Consider the following 15156-nt stretch of genomic DNA (forward strand, 5'->3'; position numbering starts at 1 on the left):
TGCAGCATTTAGAAAATATTATAACGAATAATTACTTATATTAATTTAAATGAACGTAAATCTTTTTAATAGATAAGATAAATACGTAAATTTATCTAAATAAGAAAATAATCAATATATTATTGAAAGATTTGGAAAAGATAATAAACGAACCTAAAAAAGGATAGGAAAATTAGACGAAAAAATGATTTGAAGTGAAATTTGTTCATTTCTTATATATTTAAGTTTCTTATTGGTCTTATGAGTCCAACATAAATCATATGAAAAGTTTATAATATGCTTTAGTCGAGTCTAGACATCATTTAAACTAAAAATTTATAATTCTATAATTTACTCACAAAATGAGTGCAATTTATTATGATCCATTTAGAATGATCTAGGAAGTTTTAAAAAGTTCTAGAATTATTTAGAAAGTTCTAAAATGAGCGCCAACTATTATAATCGACTTAGAATGTTCAGATAAATTTCGCGAATGATCAGTAAAGTTGCAAAATCAGAGCAATTTATTAAGATCGCTTTAGAATGATCTGGAAAGTCTTAAAAATGCTGGAATTATATAGAAAGTTCGAAAATAAATGAAAATTATTATAATCGACTTAAAATGTTCCAGAAAGTTCTAAAAATCGAGTTATAATGTTCAAAGAGATTTCCCGAATGATCAGGAAAGTTCCAAAATGAGAACAATTTATTACGATCGATTTAGAATGTTCGAGAACGTTCTAGAAATCTCTAGAACGATCTAGAAACTTCTAAAATGACTGCCAACTATTTAAATCGACTTAGAATGTTCTAAAAATTTCGCGAATCATGAGGAAAGTTCTAAAATGAAATCAATTTATTATGATCGATTTAGATTGTTTGAGAACGTTCTAGAAATTTCTAGAACGATCTAAAAACTTCTAAAATGAATGCAATTTATTATAAGAGATAAAAAATATATATAAATATATAAAAAGTTCTAGAATGATCATATATATGAAATTATAATCTTATCCGACAATGGTTCCCATAAAAATCGATGATTGATAAGTGAAATTAACCGGAAAAAATTGATTTGGACTTATGATAAACAAGGATAAAAAAATTCAATATTTTAAGCGAGACGGATTATCATGTCTTCGAAAGTATTTGTACACTTCATTCCGTGATCAATTGAAAATAATTAAAGAGATTTTTTGCGATTTGATCCGTTTGCGTCATATAACAAAGAGACGCGATGACAGGATAGAGGGTCCTTGACAATCCTGAATTAAATTTTCTTCCGACTCTCGTTTATCTTTAGTTCAAGAACGGAAGTATAAAATTACGTTAAGGTGCCAAGTATTTCCATGATATTCCAATTACGGTTAATAAGGAAACTTGAAAAGGGGTATTTAAACATAAGCCGACATCGTTTACGGAAAACCCAAATAATTAGGGTAAAAACAACGAAATTTTACGAAGCACGTAAAAATATTGTCCACGGAAAATTAAAATGAAGCTAGAGTTAAATAACACGTTTTCAAAATCAAAATTTTCGCTAGAACTTCTTAACTTTCGGTTCTTTTGTATTTAATTTCGAAAAGAAAAACCTTTTTTGTAGGCATTAATATAAAAAACATTGTATGCACTTTTCTGTGTAGGTTTTTCACTGTAATAAATAAATAAAAACAACATTTTTTTACAACAACAACATTTATTAAACCGAAATTATAAATAGAGCGATTGCGTCGTCAAATGCTTTATTACTTTAAAGACTGTATAACAATCCCAATAAAAAGATAAATCAACAGAAAAAAGAAACAAAGAAATGCGATCGATAAATGTGAGGATAATAAGCATGTAAAAAAAAACAATAAAACTAGCGGAAAATATATAAAAAAATTATTCTAAACCTAAATAAATATCAACAAACTTAACAAAGAGAAGAGAAGAAAAACAAATTTAATTATCATCTTCGACGTCAGATTGTACCGGTGTATCTTCGGCTATCGCCGGTTCTTCTTCATCGTCACCGGCTTCGGAAGCATCTCCAGCTAAAGCTCTAGCTTCTGCATCGAGAGCGTCAAGTTCGGCTTGTTGTCTTTCGAGTTCCGCTAATTCGAATTTTTGTTGTATTAATTCGTCCATTTCTCTTTGCCTTTTAGCTTCTTCTTCATCCTCTTCTTCCGTATAATCAGGTTTAAGTTCCGGCTCGGGTTCCGGATCAGGTTGATCAGATTCAAGAGCTTGCGCTTCAGCTTCGAGCGCGTCTAATTCAGCTTGTTGCCTTTCCAATTCTGCCAGTTCCGCTTCTTGTTGAGCCAATTCTTCTTCCGCGTTTTCCGCTTCTTCTGCTGTCGTTGTTGCGTTAAGTTCTTCTTTAACTGCTTCATCTGCTTCCCTTTGTGCAGCTTCAGCCTCTTCTCTTGCTTTTTCGGCCAATTCGGCTAATTCTTTTTCTTTTCTCTCCAATTCTTCTAGCTCCGCTTGTTGTCTTGCTAACTCGGCTAATTCTTCTTCTTGTCGAGCTAATTCTGCTAGTTCGGCTTCTCGTTTAGCCTGTTCGGCTAATTCAGCCTCTTGTCTCGCTAATTCGGCAAGCTCTTCGGCTTGTCGCGCGAGCTCGGCTTGTTTTTCTTCTTCAGCTTGTCGGGCGAGTTCTTCGAGACGTTCAAGTTGTTTTCTTTCCTCCTCGGCTTTCGCTTCTTCCTCCAAGCGACGTTGTTCTTCTTGGCGAATACGTTCTTCTTCCGCCAAACGAGCTTTTTCTATTTCAGCCTTAAAAAAAATTAAAATATAAGTATAGTTTTCGATTGGACAGTCTGTGTCATTCGGTACCTGTTTTGCTAATTCTTCTTGTTTTGCCAATTCTGCTTGTCGTTCTAGCTCAGCTGCCCTTTCGGCTGCCGCTTGAGCTGCTAATTCTTCTTGTCTTGCTAATTCGGCTCTCCTAGCTGCTTCTTCTTTTTTATTTTGGGCATCACGTCTAGCTTGCTCTTCTGCTAAAGCTCTATAAAAAATAAAACCACCATATGCGTAATATAACAAATAAAATAAGAAACTTGTATGATGATTATTATTATGATTCTTCTTACTTTTCTTCCGCTAATCGTTCTTCTTCTTTCTTTTTCTTAGCTTTAACAGCGTCGTCTACTGCTACGGATGATCTCTCGCGTTTTTCTTCTTCATTAATAAACGCCAATCTGGCGGCTCTCGCTTCGCGTAATTTTTGCATTTCTTTAGAAGTTTCTTCATTATCTTCCAATCTTTTGGCAGTGAATTTACGAGTAGCGCGTGCTGGATTCAACGGAGCTGAAACAAATAATAACATATAGATAAGATTTATAAAATTTTCTTGATTGTAGAAAAAAATTTGTTGTAAATAATGATCGGGAATGTTTTAGATATCTCCAATCTTGAAGTTTCTTGACGATTTTTCACATTTCACTTTCAATTTCTCAAAAACGGTATATAGATATGTTATTTTTGATAGTATCCAAATTAAAATCAACCCTATATGTATATTTTTTTGTTACGTTTTATTCTATCTAAAACTTTGCCTCGAAGAACGAGATTCAGTAGCTCAATCATGGAATATTGCTTATTCTAACTATCTCGGGTATTTTATTCTTTCTTTGACTTCCAAAATACTCTTCTCAACTTTTTCTAACAGTGTCTTCACTTTTCGAACTTCATCAGTCCATAATAACTGATTTGTTAATACACTTTCATCAGATTTTGCCTTACAAGATCTTCTATAAAACGTATATCAGCTCTCGTTAAGCATAATACCCAAAAATTTCTGCGAATGTTTTCTGTAATCATTATTGAAACAAATGATAATTTGTTTTATATAATTCATGTTGTAAACGTTCTAAAATCTTTATATATTATAAGAAAAAAAGACAACAAATATAGGAAATGTAAAAATAACTTGAAGCATCTTCGAACACCAAATAACGATTATTTTATTTTTGGGTTTGTTTGGTCCTACTTACCTGTCCATCTTCCCAATTTTTGCTTTTTTCCATATATAACGTAAATAATATACAGAAATTCGTCTGCTAAAAGTTTGATTCGTTATCCGCACTTTTTGAGTCGCCACCCCATTTGGTTCAAACTGTATTCAATACTTTACCGTTGACAACGAAGGAGCAATCTCACTCAAAGTACAATCTAGTTCAGGTTGTATATTGATTCAGCTAAAGCCTTTCAAATGAAAGTATTGGATTAAATAACGATAAACAATGTTTTCCATGCTTACAAATTCACTGAAAACGTCCACGACTTTTGGAATAAACCTCGTATGCTATGACATATATATTCAGATGATTATGCCTAGTTGTTAACAATTGACAATCTGGAGTCAATAAATGAATAGTTAAGGAGGAATTTGAATGTGGGTACTGTTTATGTTCTAAAGAAGATACTACAAAAATGGAATCACACAAATGGAAAATTTTTGGGTTATAACATTTTTCAGTAAAAGATTAAACTTCACCATTAATAGGAAATTTGACCCGTTACTGATTTTAGAGGAACAGTATTCCCGAATTCTGACATAAATCCCATTTAGTCCCTCATCTATTCAAATCCGAAGGAAACTAGTGAAATCAAAATAGTTTCAGTTTCTAACATCTTAAATTTTTTAACTCGTTTCCGACATTTTGGCACTAATTACTTAGATACTCTGTTTACCTAACCTAAGAATAGATAAGTTTACTATCAAATGTTGAACATAACTTTCATTAAATATAAGAGTTTTATCATTCGTTTCACAGTAAATTATTTTTATCTGCTTCCATATTCAAGTTTAGTTAGACACTCAATATCTTTCAAATAATCCAGTTTTCTTTACTATTCGATTGTTTTTCTTTCTAGTCTTTGGCAATCCAATACTTTGAACGTCCTCTGCATCATCATCTAGTTGAAGCAGATCTTAATTGTTCTTTTCAATATTAATCTCTTCTTAAAAAATTTTCACATACAATTTGCGGTCTTTTCAACTGGATTTAGCTGTATTTTCACAAAAAAATTAGTATTTATTAACGTTTTCGTTGATATATCATAATTAATTTAATTGAACACTCAATATCTTTCCAATATTCCAGTTTTCTTTACTATTCGATTGTTTTTCTTTCTAGTCTTTGGCAATCCAATACATTGAATGTCCTCTGCATCTCGGGCAGAGTCACCTTCTCTGACGGGGAGCATACCCCAACCGAGCGCCTCCCAGGTGGCGGATAGGGAAAGCTCGCCAGCAATGGAGGGTGCTGAGGAAATAAAATACTCAGGGCGAACCAAAGCCAAGGGAAGGTACCCTTGTTAAACTAAACCTTTTTTCCAAGATGAGTGATATTTCAAAACATCAAGTATTACCCCAGGTGAGTCCCAATCTCACTGTTGGTTCCGATCGAGTGAAAGCTTCGGTGGCCAGCGTAAGCTCCCAGGATAGGGGGGAACAAAATATCACAATTGCGGCAAACACAAAAGCCAAGCGGCGAAAACTGGTAGTTTCGGCTTGACACCAAGCCTTAACACGCAGAAGAGCTGTAGTGAAGGTGACGTGACCAGCGTAGGTCTTTGTCTCCAACCACCGCAGTACGAGAAGATTGGCCATCTGCTTAAAAAACTGATGGAGTTCATTGGGCCGAAACACAATGTGCACAAGGAGATAAAGACCTTGGTGGCCGGGATACAAACCGCCTACGATAGACTAGGCGCAGATCTGGAGCTGGCTTCTCATGAAACGCAGACCACTCTAAGTTTAGACAAGAGGTGGCCACGAGAATCGGCGACGAAGATGACACCGGTGCCGATTCAAGCACAGCTCCAGGGGATGCAGAATGGCCCCAAAACGAAGAAGAGGAAAGTCCAGTCACCACCTGGCGTCGAACTATCGCAGAGGCGCCTATACCCCGAAGGAATAATCCCCGTGAAACTGGGTCGTGCGACGGAGAAACCTAGCGATGTAGACACCAGAATGGAGACGGAGGACATAATCTCGCACCATCTTCGCGAGACACGGAGCGCAACCAGCGCACACTGCGCGGGAAAGATGGAGACCACGAATGAGTGAAGGTTGACAAAACAAGAAGAGGACGCATTGGTACTCCACAAGTTGGAAGATACGTTGAGCTACGCGGAGATAATCCAGAAGGTTAAAACAGACTCAAACCTCAAACAAGTGGGGGAAAAAATTGAGAGAAGAGGAGGATTCCAGAGACGGAAATAGAAGTCATGGGCCTTGACGAATGGGCAAACAAAGATGAGGTAATCAAACTTCTGAAAGACCATATCCCAGGCCTGAAGGATCTCACCACCAACGCAGTGAAATCCCTGAGAAAAAGCTGGTCTTCGTCGCAAATTGCGGTGGTCTGCTTGCCGGCCGTCCACGCGAGGAAAGCGGCGATGCTTAGTAAGATCAGAGTAGTTTGGGGCACAGTCCGCGTCCGTGAGAAAGTGTCATCAAGTAGATGCTTCGAGTGCTGGCATTTTGGCCATAAAGCCCTTGACTGCAGAAAGAAAGTGGACCGCAGTAAGACCTCCTTTAATTGCGGGCAAGACGGGCATAATGCAACAGTGTACAAAAATCCTTCAGCTGCATTCTCTGCAGCGAGAAGGATCCACAGAGTGACTAGGGGGATACGGCCGTGGGATGGAGATGTCCTATCTTCCAAAACGCCAGAAGAGCTGTGTTGAGTACGGAAAATGAGAGTGCTCCAACTTAACCTCAACCACTGCAGGGCAGCCCAGGACTTACTCACACAGCGAGTTAGAGAACTGGGCGTTGATGTAGCAATGCTGTATGAACAACACACTGACCTTGAGACTAAACCTTGGGTCTCAGACACCAACAAAAAGGCAGCAATATGGGCATGTTATAGACTGCCGTTCGAACAGCTACCTACTAACCCCACCCGATGGTTCGTCAGGGCCAAGATAGGGGGGGTTCACCTATATAGCTGCTACGCACCACCGAGTGCATCATTCGAAGAGTTTGAGAACTTCCTCGGCATCTTAGCAGAGGACGTGAGAAGACACGAGCCAGCCGCCATCTCCGGAGATTTCTATGCCTGGTCCATCGAATGGGTAAGCCGCGAGACGGACAGGAGAGGTGAAGCCGTACAAGAAGTTTTCTCGACACTGAACCTCATTTTGATGAATGAGAGGACTACGAGTAACTTTCGTAAGGGCGCCGCGAGCCCCATCATCGACCTAACGTTCATTAGCAGTGCCCTCGCGAGATGATTCACCTGTATTTTCACAAAAAACTTAGCGTATTTATTAACATTTTATTAGATATATCATAATGAATCAGAAATAAAACAAAATTTAACAAAATAAAATTTATTCAACACAGTGCCCATTAAATCATCATTTTCATAAAATAATAATTTTCGTGCAATATTTATTACACAGTTAACATGGCAGTATATAATAAATTAAGTGCGAATTATCCTGTTTAAGCCAGTTAATAGCTAAGAAGAAGAATAAGAAGTAAAAACAACAAGAAAGAAGAAATTATTCCGTTATTTCCGTAATTTCTGGCTTCTCTTCGTTTTTTTCTGGAGATTCAGCGTTTTGGACTGTAAGGAAAAGAAAATCAACAACGTCAGTACACACAGATTAGATACAAAAAAGATACAAAAAGAAAATTGTTAGTAAAAAAAATGTTATGAATGTTACAGAATATGAATACACATAATACACAACATCTGATAAAGATTTTTTTCTATACATATATATATATATATATATATATATATATATATATACGCAGTATTAGAATCTTTGATTATGAAATCATTTTTCAAGCATCTAGATAAAAATAAATAAATAAATTATCCTTTCCTACTTTTTATGTACGACCATATCCCAGTATTTTTCCAAAATTTTGTTTTTTATTGTCACGCTTAGTTTATCTTCCCGATATTTCGATTTACAAGATTCGAAGAAATTGAATAATACAATTATTTTTAAAAAAACTATGAAATTTTGAAATTGAGAAAAAAAATCATCTTATATAATATCAATTTTATTGTTCATACAAATAATATGTTCCGGCGAGTAAATTATGAAAATGATTTGCAAAACAACAACCATTTACCTTTGGTAGATTCGCCGCTCCCAGTAATTGCCTTTTCCTGCTTGAATCTGTTGATGTAATAGCTCAACAGCTGGATATCGCTCTTTAATGGATCTTCGTAAAGATAGAGATGCGGTCTGCGACTGTAAACTCTATCGCCTGCGTAGGATACAGATGCTAGATGACCAGCTCCTGGGAGATACATGCACCAGGATAATCAGAATGAGGAAAACGATTTTGTTTTATGAAGCGCCAGCTGGGGTGAGATCAAGCTTTATTTCCAAGCAGCAAAACACGATAATTTGACTGAGTAACGACATTGATGATTGAAAGATTAAAAAGTAGAAAATAACGGAATGAACATGATAATATATCTGAGAGGAAAGCAGGATATGATATAAAAAATTAGGTCGTTAAAGACTGTGGGATTACGTGAAAAAAGGACAAGGCAGTAAGTGGAGAAAAGGCAGAAGATAGAAGAATTAAAAAAGAAATACTAATCGATTATGATACTAATTTTTATTTTATTCCTTTTGTGACAATTACATTTCTATAAAAATTATGAATACCTACTTTTTAGAATACTGCAATAGTTCTAAATTAGTTGAGAGATTGAATTTTTTATAAATTAATGGATATGCAAATGCAAATGACAAAGCATTGGCAGTTTTCGAATTAAAAGGTCTGTACAACAAACTTGAATTATGTTTTCAGAATTTTCCTATAAGAAGTTAGAATATAAACCGAAAAAAGTATAAGTAGCAATTAATATAATAGATGAGCGGTTTTTTATGTAAGAAACAAACACACTTCTTCGCACTCGTATAATTCTAGTGGTGCTAGCCACGTGGAGATGCCTGTAGATATTTATCTTAAACTTCTATAGGTTGTAATGCTCGGAAAATACGTGCCCTGGTAGCTGATTCCACATTATTGCATTTCTCCAAAGAAATGAGACGCGATAAATTAAAGTTATGGTTATCTACAGGTGAATTCGATGCTCATGAACAACGTCTGCTTGCAAAAACTACTACGAACTGGATTTTTTTAAACAGCTCGGAAGATCAAGCTGTCCAAGTTTCAGATCAATTCTCGATGATCTATAACTCTAACTGTTCTCCTTTGTATTGAATCGAGTATCTTCAAGGTATGCTTGGATATCGAGCTCCAATTATCCTAAAAATGGACGACTCTGGGCCTACAGAAGATTAGAAGTTGTTGTAAATGCAGAATAAATCGAATGTGAATTCAAAGGCTATTCTGTAGGTTATAATGCTCGGAAAAGACGTACCTTGGTAGCTGATTCCACATTATTGCATTGCTCCAAAGAAATAAGACGCGATAAATTAAAGTTCTAGTTATCTACAGGTGAATTCGATGCTCATGAACAACGTCTGCTTGCAAAAACTACTACGAACTGGATTTTTTAAACAGCTCGGAGGATCAAGCTGTCCAAGTTTCAGATCAATTCTCGATCATCTATAACTCTAACTGTTCTCTTTTGTATTGAATCGAGTCTCTTCAGGGTATGCTTAGATGGCGTATCTTAAAAATGGACGAATCTGGGCCTTGCAGAAGATTGTTGGAAATGCAGAATAAATATAATTTGAATTCTAAAGCTATTTATCTACTTTGTTTTCTGTTACTGACTTTAGATCTTGTATATTTAGAGATTTTTCGGTGCGGTTTGTTATTTTTACATTTATTTCAAATTGTTTTCAACTTAATATCTCTTCTTCTGACATACAAGATAACATTATTTTGAGTTTTTTGTTTCTACAGACCTTTTGAATATATTAACGAAGTTAGAGCTTCATTACATCTTCAGAAACAACAAGATTATTATTATTATTTAATTTAAAACTTAATAATATCTTGTACTTCGTTAATATATATTTCTTTATTGCGAGCTGCAGTTTTCCACATTCTGTTTGGTCATTTCCCCGAACCACAATGAAATGTAAGCTCGAGCATGCAAAGCGTGTACGTATAGCTTTATAATCGATCAATATGGTTGCGAATAGATATCGCGTGGTTCGGGGAAAAGCTCCTACTCAACTCACCGATATATTTTTTAACGGGTTCGGTAAAATAAGTAGTGTACTCGGTTTTAGACGAGGGTGATGTTATTAGAAGGCGATGAATATAATTGTCATTAGACAATCTTGCAGGTAAACCGTCGTCGTAGTTATATCTGAAAAGAAAACGTTCGTCATTTCTTTTATGGTATAAGGTGGTTAGATTTGACCAACAAATTTACGAGGCATATTTTTTGAGTAAATACCGTCTTGCGATTCCGCCACCGCAATTCCAAGGTCAGCGTTCCGCACATGCGCGTTGTTTAGCTACATCTCTTGTCTACGCACTGACGCCATTACAGTCTGATTCTTCATTGTGTACGTTGTTTACTGAGTGTTTAAGATGCCTCCGACAATCGTGAGTCCCGCCGATTGTGAAGTACGGGCTGTTATACGATTTCTCAGTGCTAAAGGCGTAAAATCGATTGATATTCATCGTGAGATCTGTGAAGTGTATGGACAAAACATTATGAGTGATGGAATGGTAAGGATACGGGTGAGAGCATTTAAAGATGACATTGACATTCCTTGAGCGGTACCACAATGAAAGTGAAGATTTTTTAGACCAAATTGTTACTGGTGACGAAACATGGGTGGCCTACGTCACACCAGAATCGAAACATTCGACATTCATTATCACCCAAAAAAGTGAAGTTTAAGCAAACAATTTCTGCCTGGAAAATCATGTGCACAGTTTTTTGGAGCAGAAAAGGAGTATTGCTAGTGGAGCTTCGGCCTCGCAATGAGACAATCAATGCAGCGTCTTATTGTGAGACATTGAACAATCTGCGTCTTGCAATCCAGAACAAAAGACGTGGCAAGTTGAGTAAGGGTATGACAATACCCGTTCACATGTGGCTAATCAGACGAAAGATCTCATTGAATCTTTGGGAATCTCTAGATCATCCTCCCTTAAGCCCTAACCATTTCCTGCACTTGAAGAAACACCTGGGCGGTCAGCATCTTCAAGACGATAACGAAGTCAAAACAGTTGTGATACAGTGGTTAACAATTCAAGCGGCAGAATTTTATGAGGGGATATGTTTGCACTTCTTTTTTTAATTCCAAAACGGTACTTACTTAAAAAATATGCCTCGTATCTAATACACGGTCAAATACTATCCTTACAAAGTTCAGTTTATTCGGAAGTGGTCCTGATAGAAGACAAGAATTATGTGATTTGATGATGGACAGAAGCGATGTTAATCATCAAAAGAACTGTAGATATTGGAGCAGAGAAAATCCTCACCGTTTTGGGCTGGTATTATCAACAAAAAAATTAATAGTCATTATTTTTTTGAGTGCACAGTTAAAGGTTAGGTAGATAACAAAGACTTTTTCATGATGTTAATGATCCAGATGAGATAGATCGATCTATTGCACGTACAGTTAGAAAGTATTTAAAGGTTTTCCCGATAGGTGGATTGGAAGACGTGCAACGATCGAATGGCCGGTTAAATCGCCCGATTTGACTCATGTCAAACAAAATAATCAGTTTCAAACATTGATTTGAGAGATTTGGACTTACCTCGTGACCGTTAATGGCCAGCTGGAGCGAACACGAGGAACCGGGTCATGAATCCGTTTCAACAGAGACGCCGTTTGTGCGCGAATCAACCTTGTTTCGTCATCGAATATCTGAAAATTAATAGTAAATTCAGAAACTTATCCAAACATGTGTTAATTGAAGCGGCGTTTCGGCAAGAAGCAGTTATTTGGATTGACGTTATTATGTTATTTTAGCCCTAATTACATAACTTTTGTATATTTTTGGTAATTGAATACTTACTTTTTGTAATCTATCGCCGGTTCCTTTATTACATTGCGCTTCTAGCGATCCAACAGTTTTATATAGGGGCCAATACGAAGTGTCCCAAAACAGGGAACGAATCGGTTCGTAATAATCACAATACAAGCTAAGCGGTTTGTATATTTTGTGACGAAGATACGATTGAGTAGGATAAATCCTGTATTCTCTAATGTTACTTATCGGATCTCGTAGGAAAATCATTTTCTGCAAACCAATAGAGTTAAAAACAAACTATATTTTCTTAACAACTAGTACAATCAAGTGATTATTTCTATCTTGGTATATTTGTCTATCAGCCAAGAGAAACAATTTAGGGGTTTTAATAACTTTAAATAAATTTTCGTAGGTTTTGCAATCAATGCGTCGTATATATTAATAAATTCGAAGATTTGTTAACCAAAATAACTCTATAGGAGACAAAATTTTAAGGTAATAGTGAATTGAAGATCATAGTAGATTTTATTTAATCGAAAATCTGTCCAATATTGTTCAATTCGATTAAATGGATAATAAATATCTTATAACCACTTAAATGTACCTTAAAAATAATTTAAAATTATAAAAACTGAACGTATTATCAAACAACACATTACAAATGAATTAACGCCACATTGAAGAATGTTTGCAGGCAATGAATTTGTATCTTTGTCACAAAAAGGTTTATCAAACCGTCAAGCATGATTATTACGAACACAGGACACTGTTTATTAAACTATTTTTTCTACGTCCGTTATAATATTCAATTTTTTTCATTCAATTGCATTACATTTCAAAAAGCGTGAAAAAACGTGTCATTTTTCAATGCAATTATAAAATTGTTGTATCAAAATAGTGGGTTATGAACTGTCACCCCTTTATTTCTTGATATTCGTTTAAAAAAATCCGTTTTGTGTCAAATTAAAAGAAGTGTAGTATTATTATTATTAGTGATGAAAAGTAATAGCGAAGAAAGATTAAACTGCACACCAGAAGATGTTGTTGAATCGGCAACTGCAGCGACTATGAATCTTATCCCTGAGAAATCCGATGAACAGTGTTTAAAAGAATATAATTCTTTTATGAACTGGCGTACTAAAAAAAGCATAAACAGCTTCATAGAAAGATTGTTACAAGCTTACTTTGAAACAAAATCCAAAATATGGAGGTCTTCAACACTTTGGTCTACTCCAATTCAAAACTGAAAGGCACCCTAATTGTAAATAACGACGTAGACATCAGTAAATACTCGAAACTCGTTGCATTTGCATAAATCCGCCATGAAAACGTAGATTTTGGATAAAAAACGAGGGGACCGCGATAGTATAAAATTACCGAAATTGAATTCGACATTACCGTAAGGCCCCTTTCACACCAAACGAATCCGAATCAATCTGGATCACTCTGAATCAAGTTGAATCTGATTCGTCATCTCCACTCTTTCACACCAACTGAATCAACCTGAATCTATAAAAATCCTTTCATCTTCTTTTCGTCATAAATCGCACTATTTTCTTTAACTTTTAAAATTAATAACTCCAAGTCTATCTCGTATGGTTGTTGATTCAAGACTGACCGGACGAGGAATCTGACAGGTTGAATCAAGTGCGACCTCGAATCAATCCTGATTGAACCGGTTTGAAGGCGGGAAAAGAGTCCCTTCACATTTAAACGGAGCACTCGAAGCTGAATCTTGGTCAATCAGATTCAACTTCATTCGGAGTGATTCTTTGATTCGTATTCCTTTGGTGTGAGAGGGCCCTAATGTTTAATTGATAATTAGTTTCCCTATAATGTTAATTATTTGAATTATTTGAATTATTATTACTGTCCTAGTCGTGGAAAAAACTATCGCTTTACTCACTTGTTAGATAAATAACTATTAATCTAATTTTATCCAAATAAATGATCGTAGAAAATGTTTACAACAAACCGTGTCTTCCTGGTGTAGCTCATATCCAGAAGGGAGCAAAAAATAAATCATATTTGAACTGTAATATTTCGTACTCAATGCTTTGACTCTTTATCTTATCATTTTCAAATACCTCTATCTAGATTTCCATTTTACCATCTCTCGTTGGGTTTTGATTAATTGCTGGTACTTCTAAGACATTTTTTTCCTTATGTGATTGTTCATTCTGTTTTATCTACTTAATTTTCCTTAGTTAAAATTATTCGAAAAACATAACAAATATTGAATGTTTTTTTTTTAATTTTAAAGCTCAAGTCGCATAATTTTTTTCGTAATTAAAAAGTAATAAGTTGAGGGGGAATTCTTTTCTAATTCGTTATAATCAAGATGATGGAATCGGTGTGGAAATAGCGAGTTTTGAAGGAATTATTCAACATATTTTCGTACGAAATTATCATATAATTTAAAGTATTGATTGGTTTTTATCTCTCATTTCAAAATTATATCAATAAAAACAAAGAGAAAATTAATTACTCGTAAAAATAACCTCATTTAATCCATAATTTTTCTCGAAAATAGTTAACACGTTACAAAAAATTTTGTTAGATAGAAAACAATTTAACGTCATGATTAAAAATTAATTGTATTCATAAAAAGCTTTGGATAGTTATGTGAAGAAAAATCCAGAACATTCTAAAAAGTAAAACGCATAAACATCAAATTACGTAAATAATTGTAAGCATTTAATTAGTATAAATATGAATAATGAATCTAGTTCATTCAATGAATCTTGTTAATTCAATCGTGAAATTGATTAAGATCATTCGCTTGAAAAATTGTAACAAAAAGTTTTTAAAAAATATACTTTCAAAAGTTTAACTGGATTATTAAACATTGTATATTAGATGAAGTTCTATCGATGACTATATTATATTTTAGATGAATAATTCGACAAACAACTTTCTATTAAAACAAAAAGACATGTCACTAGTTGCAGTTATTCATTTATGTACTTACTTATTTCATAATTTCGATCTTATACTTACATATTTCAAATGATAATATCTATCAGATGGCAGTGTATATTTATAATACAAATATCTGTAGTAAGGATAATAAGGCCAGTAATTAGTATAGCGATTCAAACTACTCAATGGCCAATAATAATCATAATAGAGCGATAAAGGCCTGTATGTTCTGTAAGAATATGGATAATACGAATAATCCACGGCCTTTATTGGATAGGGGGTGTCCAAGTAAACACTTTTCTGAAAGATTTTTAAACTATAAAAACTTTTCTAATTATAATTAGTAGTAGTAGCCACGACCA

The 15156-nt window shown here is 34.8% G+C and overlaps 1 protein-coding gene across 10 annotated transcripts in view; it reads right to left on the bottom strand.

Moving 5' to 3' along the window:
• Positions 1-1660: 1660 nt before the first annotated feature.
• LOC130446285 (uncharacterized protein CG45076-like) overlaps positions 1661-15156 on the bottom strand; it is a 47231-nt gene continuing 33735 nt past the window's right edge. For 2 of the 10 annotated variants that reach the window (XM_056782443.1, XM_056782439.1), the window contains 6 exons: positions 11657-11766; positions 10114-10244; positions 8072-8209; positions 3057-3273; positions 2800-2971; positions 1661-2739 (listed from right to left, as the gene is read on the bottom strand). In XM_056782443.1, coding sequence (XP_056638421.1) covers positions 1924-2739; positions 2800-2971; positions 3057-3273; positions 8072-8209; positions 10114-10244; positions 11657-11766 — 1584 coding nt within the window. In that variant the 3' untranslated portion in view covers positions 1661-1923. Of the gene's footprint in view, positions 2740-2799; positions 2972-3056; positions 3274-8071; positions 8243-10113; positions 10245-11656; positions 11767-11917; positions 12143-14872; positions 15095-15156 lie in introns of all 10 variants that reach the window. The other 8 variants (XM_056782437.1, XM_056782442.1, XM_056782434.1 and 5 more) reach the window with 7 other exon arrangements.

This window comes from Diorhabda sublineata, chromosome 7, assembly GCF_026230105.1.
Source record: "Diorhabda sublineata isolate icDioSubl1.1 chromosome 7, icDioSubl1.1, whole genome shotgun sequence".
NCBI classification, from domain to species: Eukaryota; Metazoa; Arthropoda; class Insecta; order Coleoptera; family Chrysomelidae; genus Diorhabda; species Diorhabda sublineata.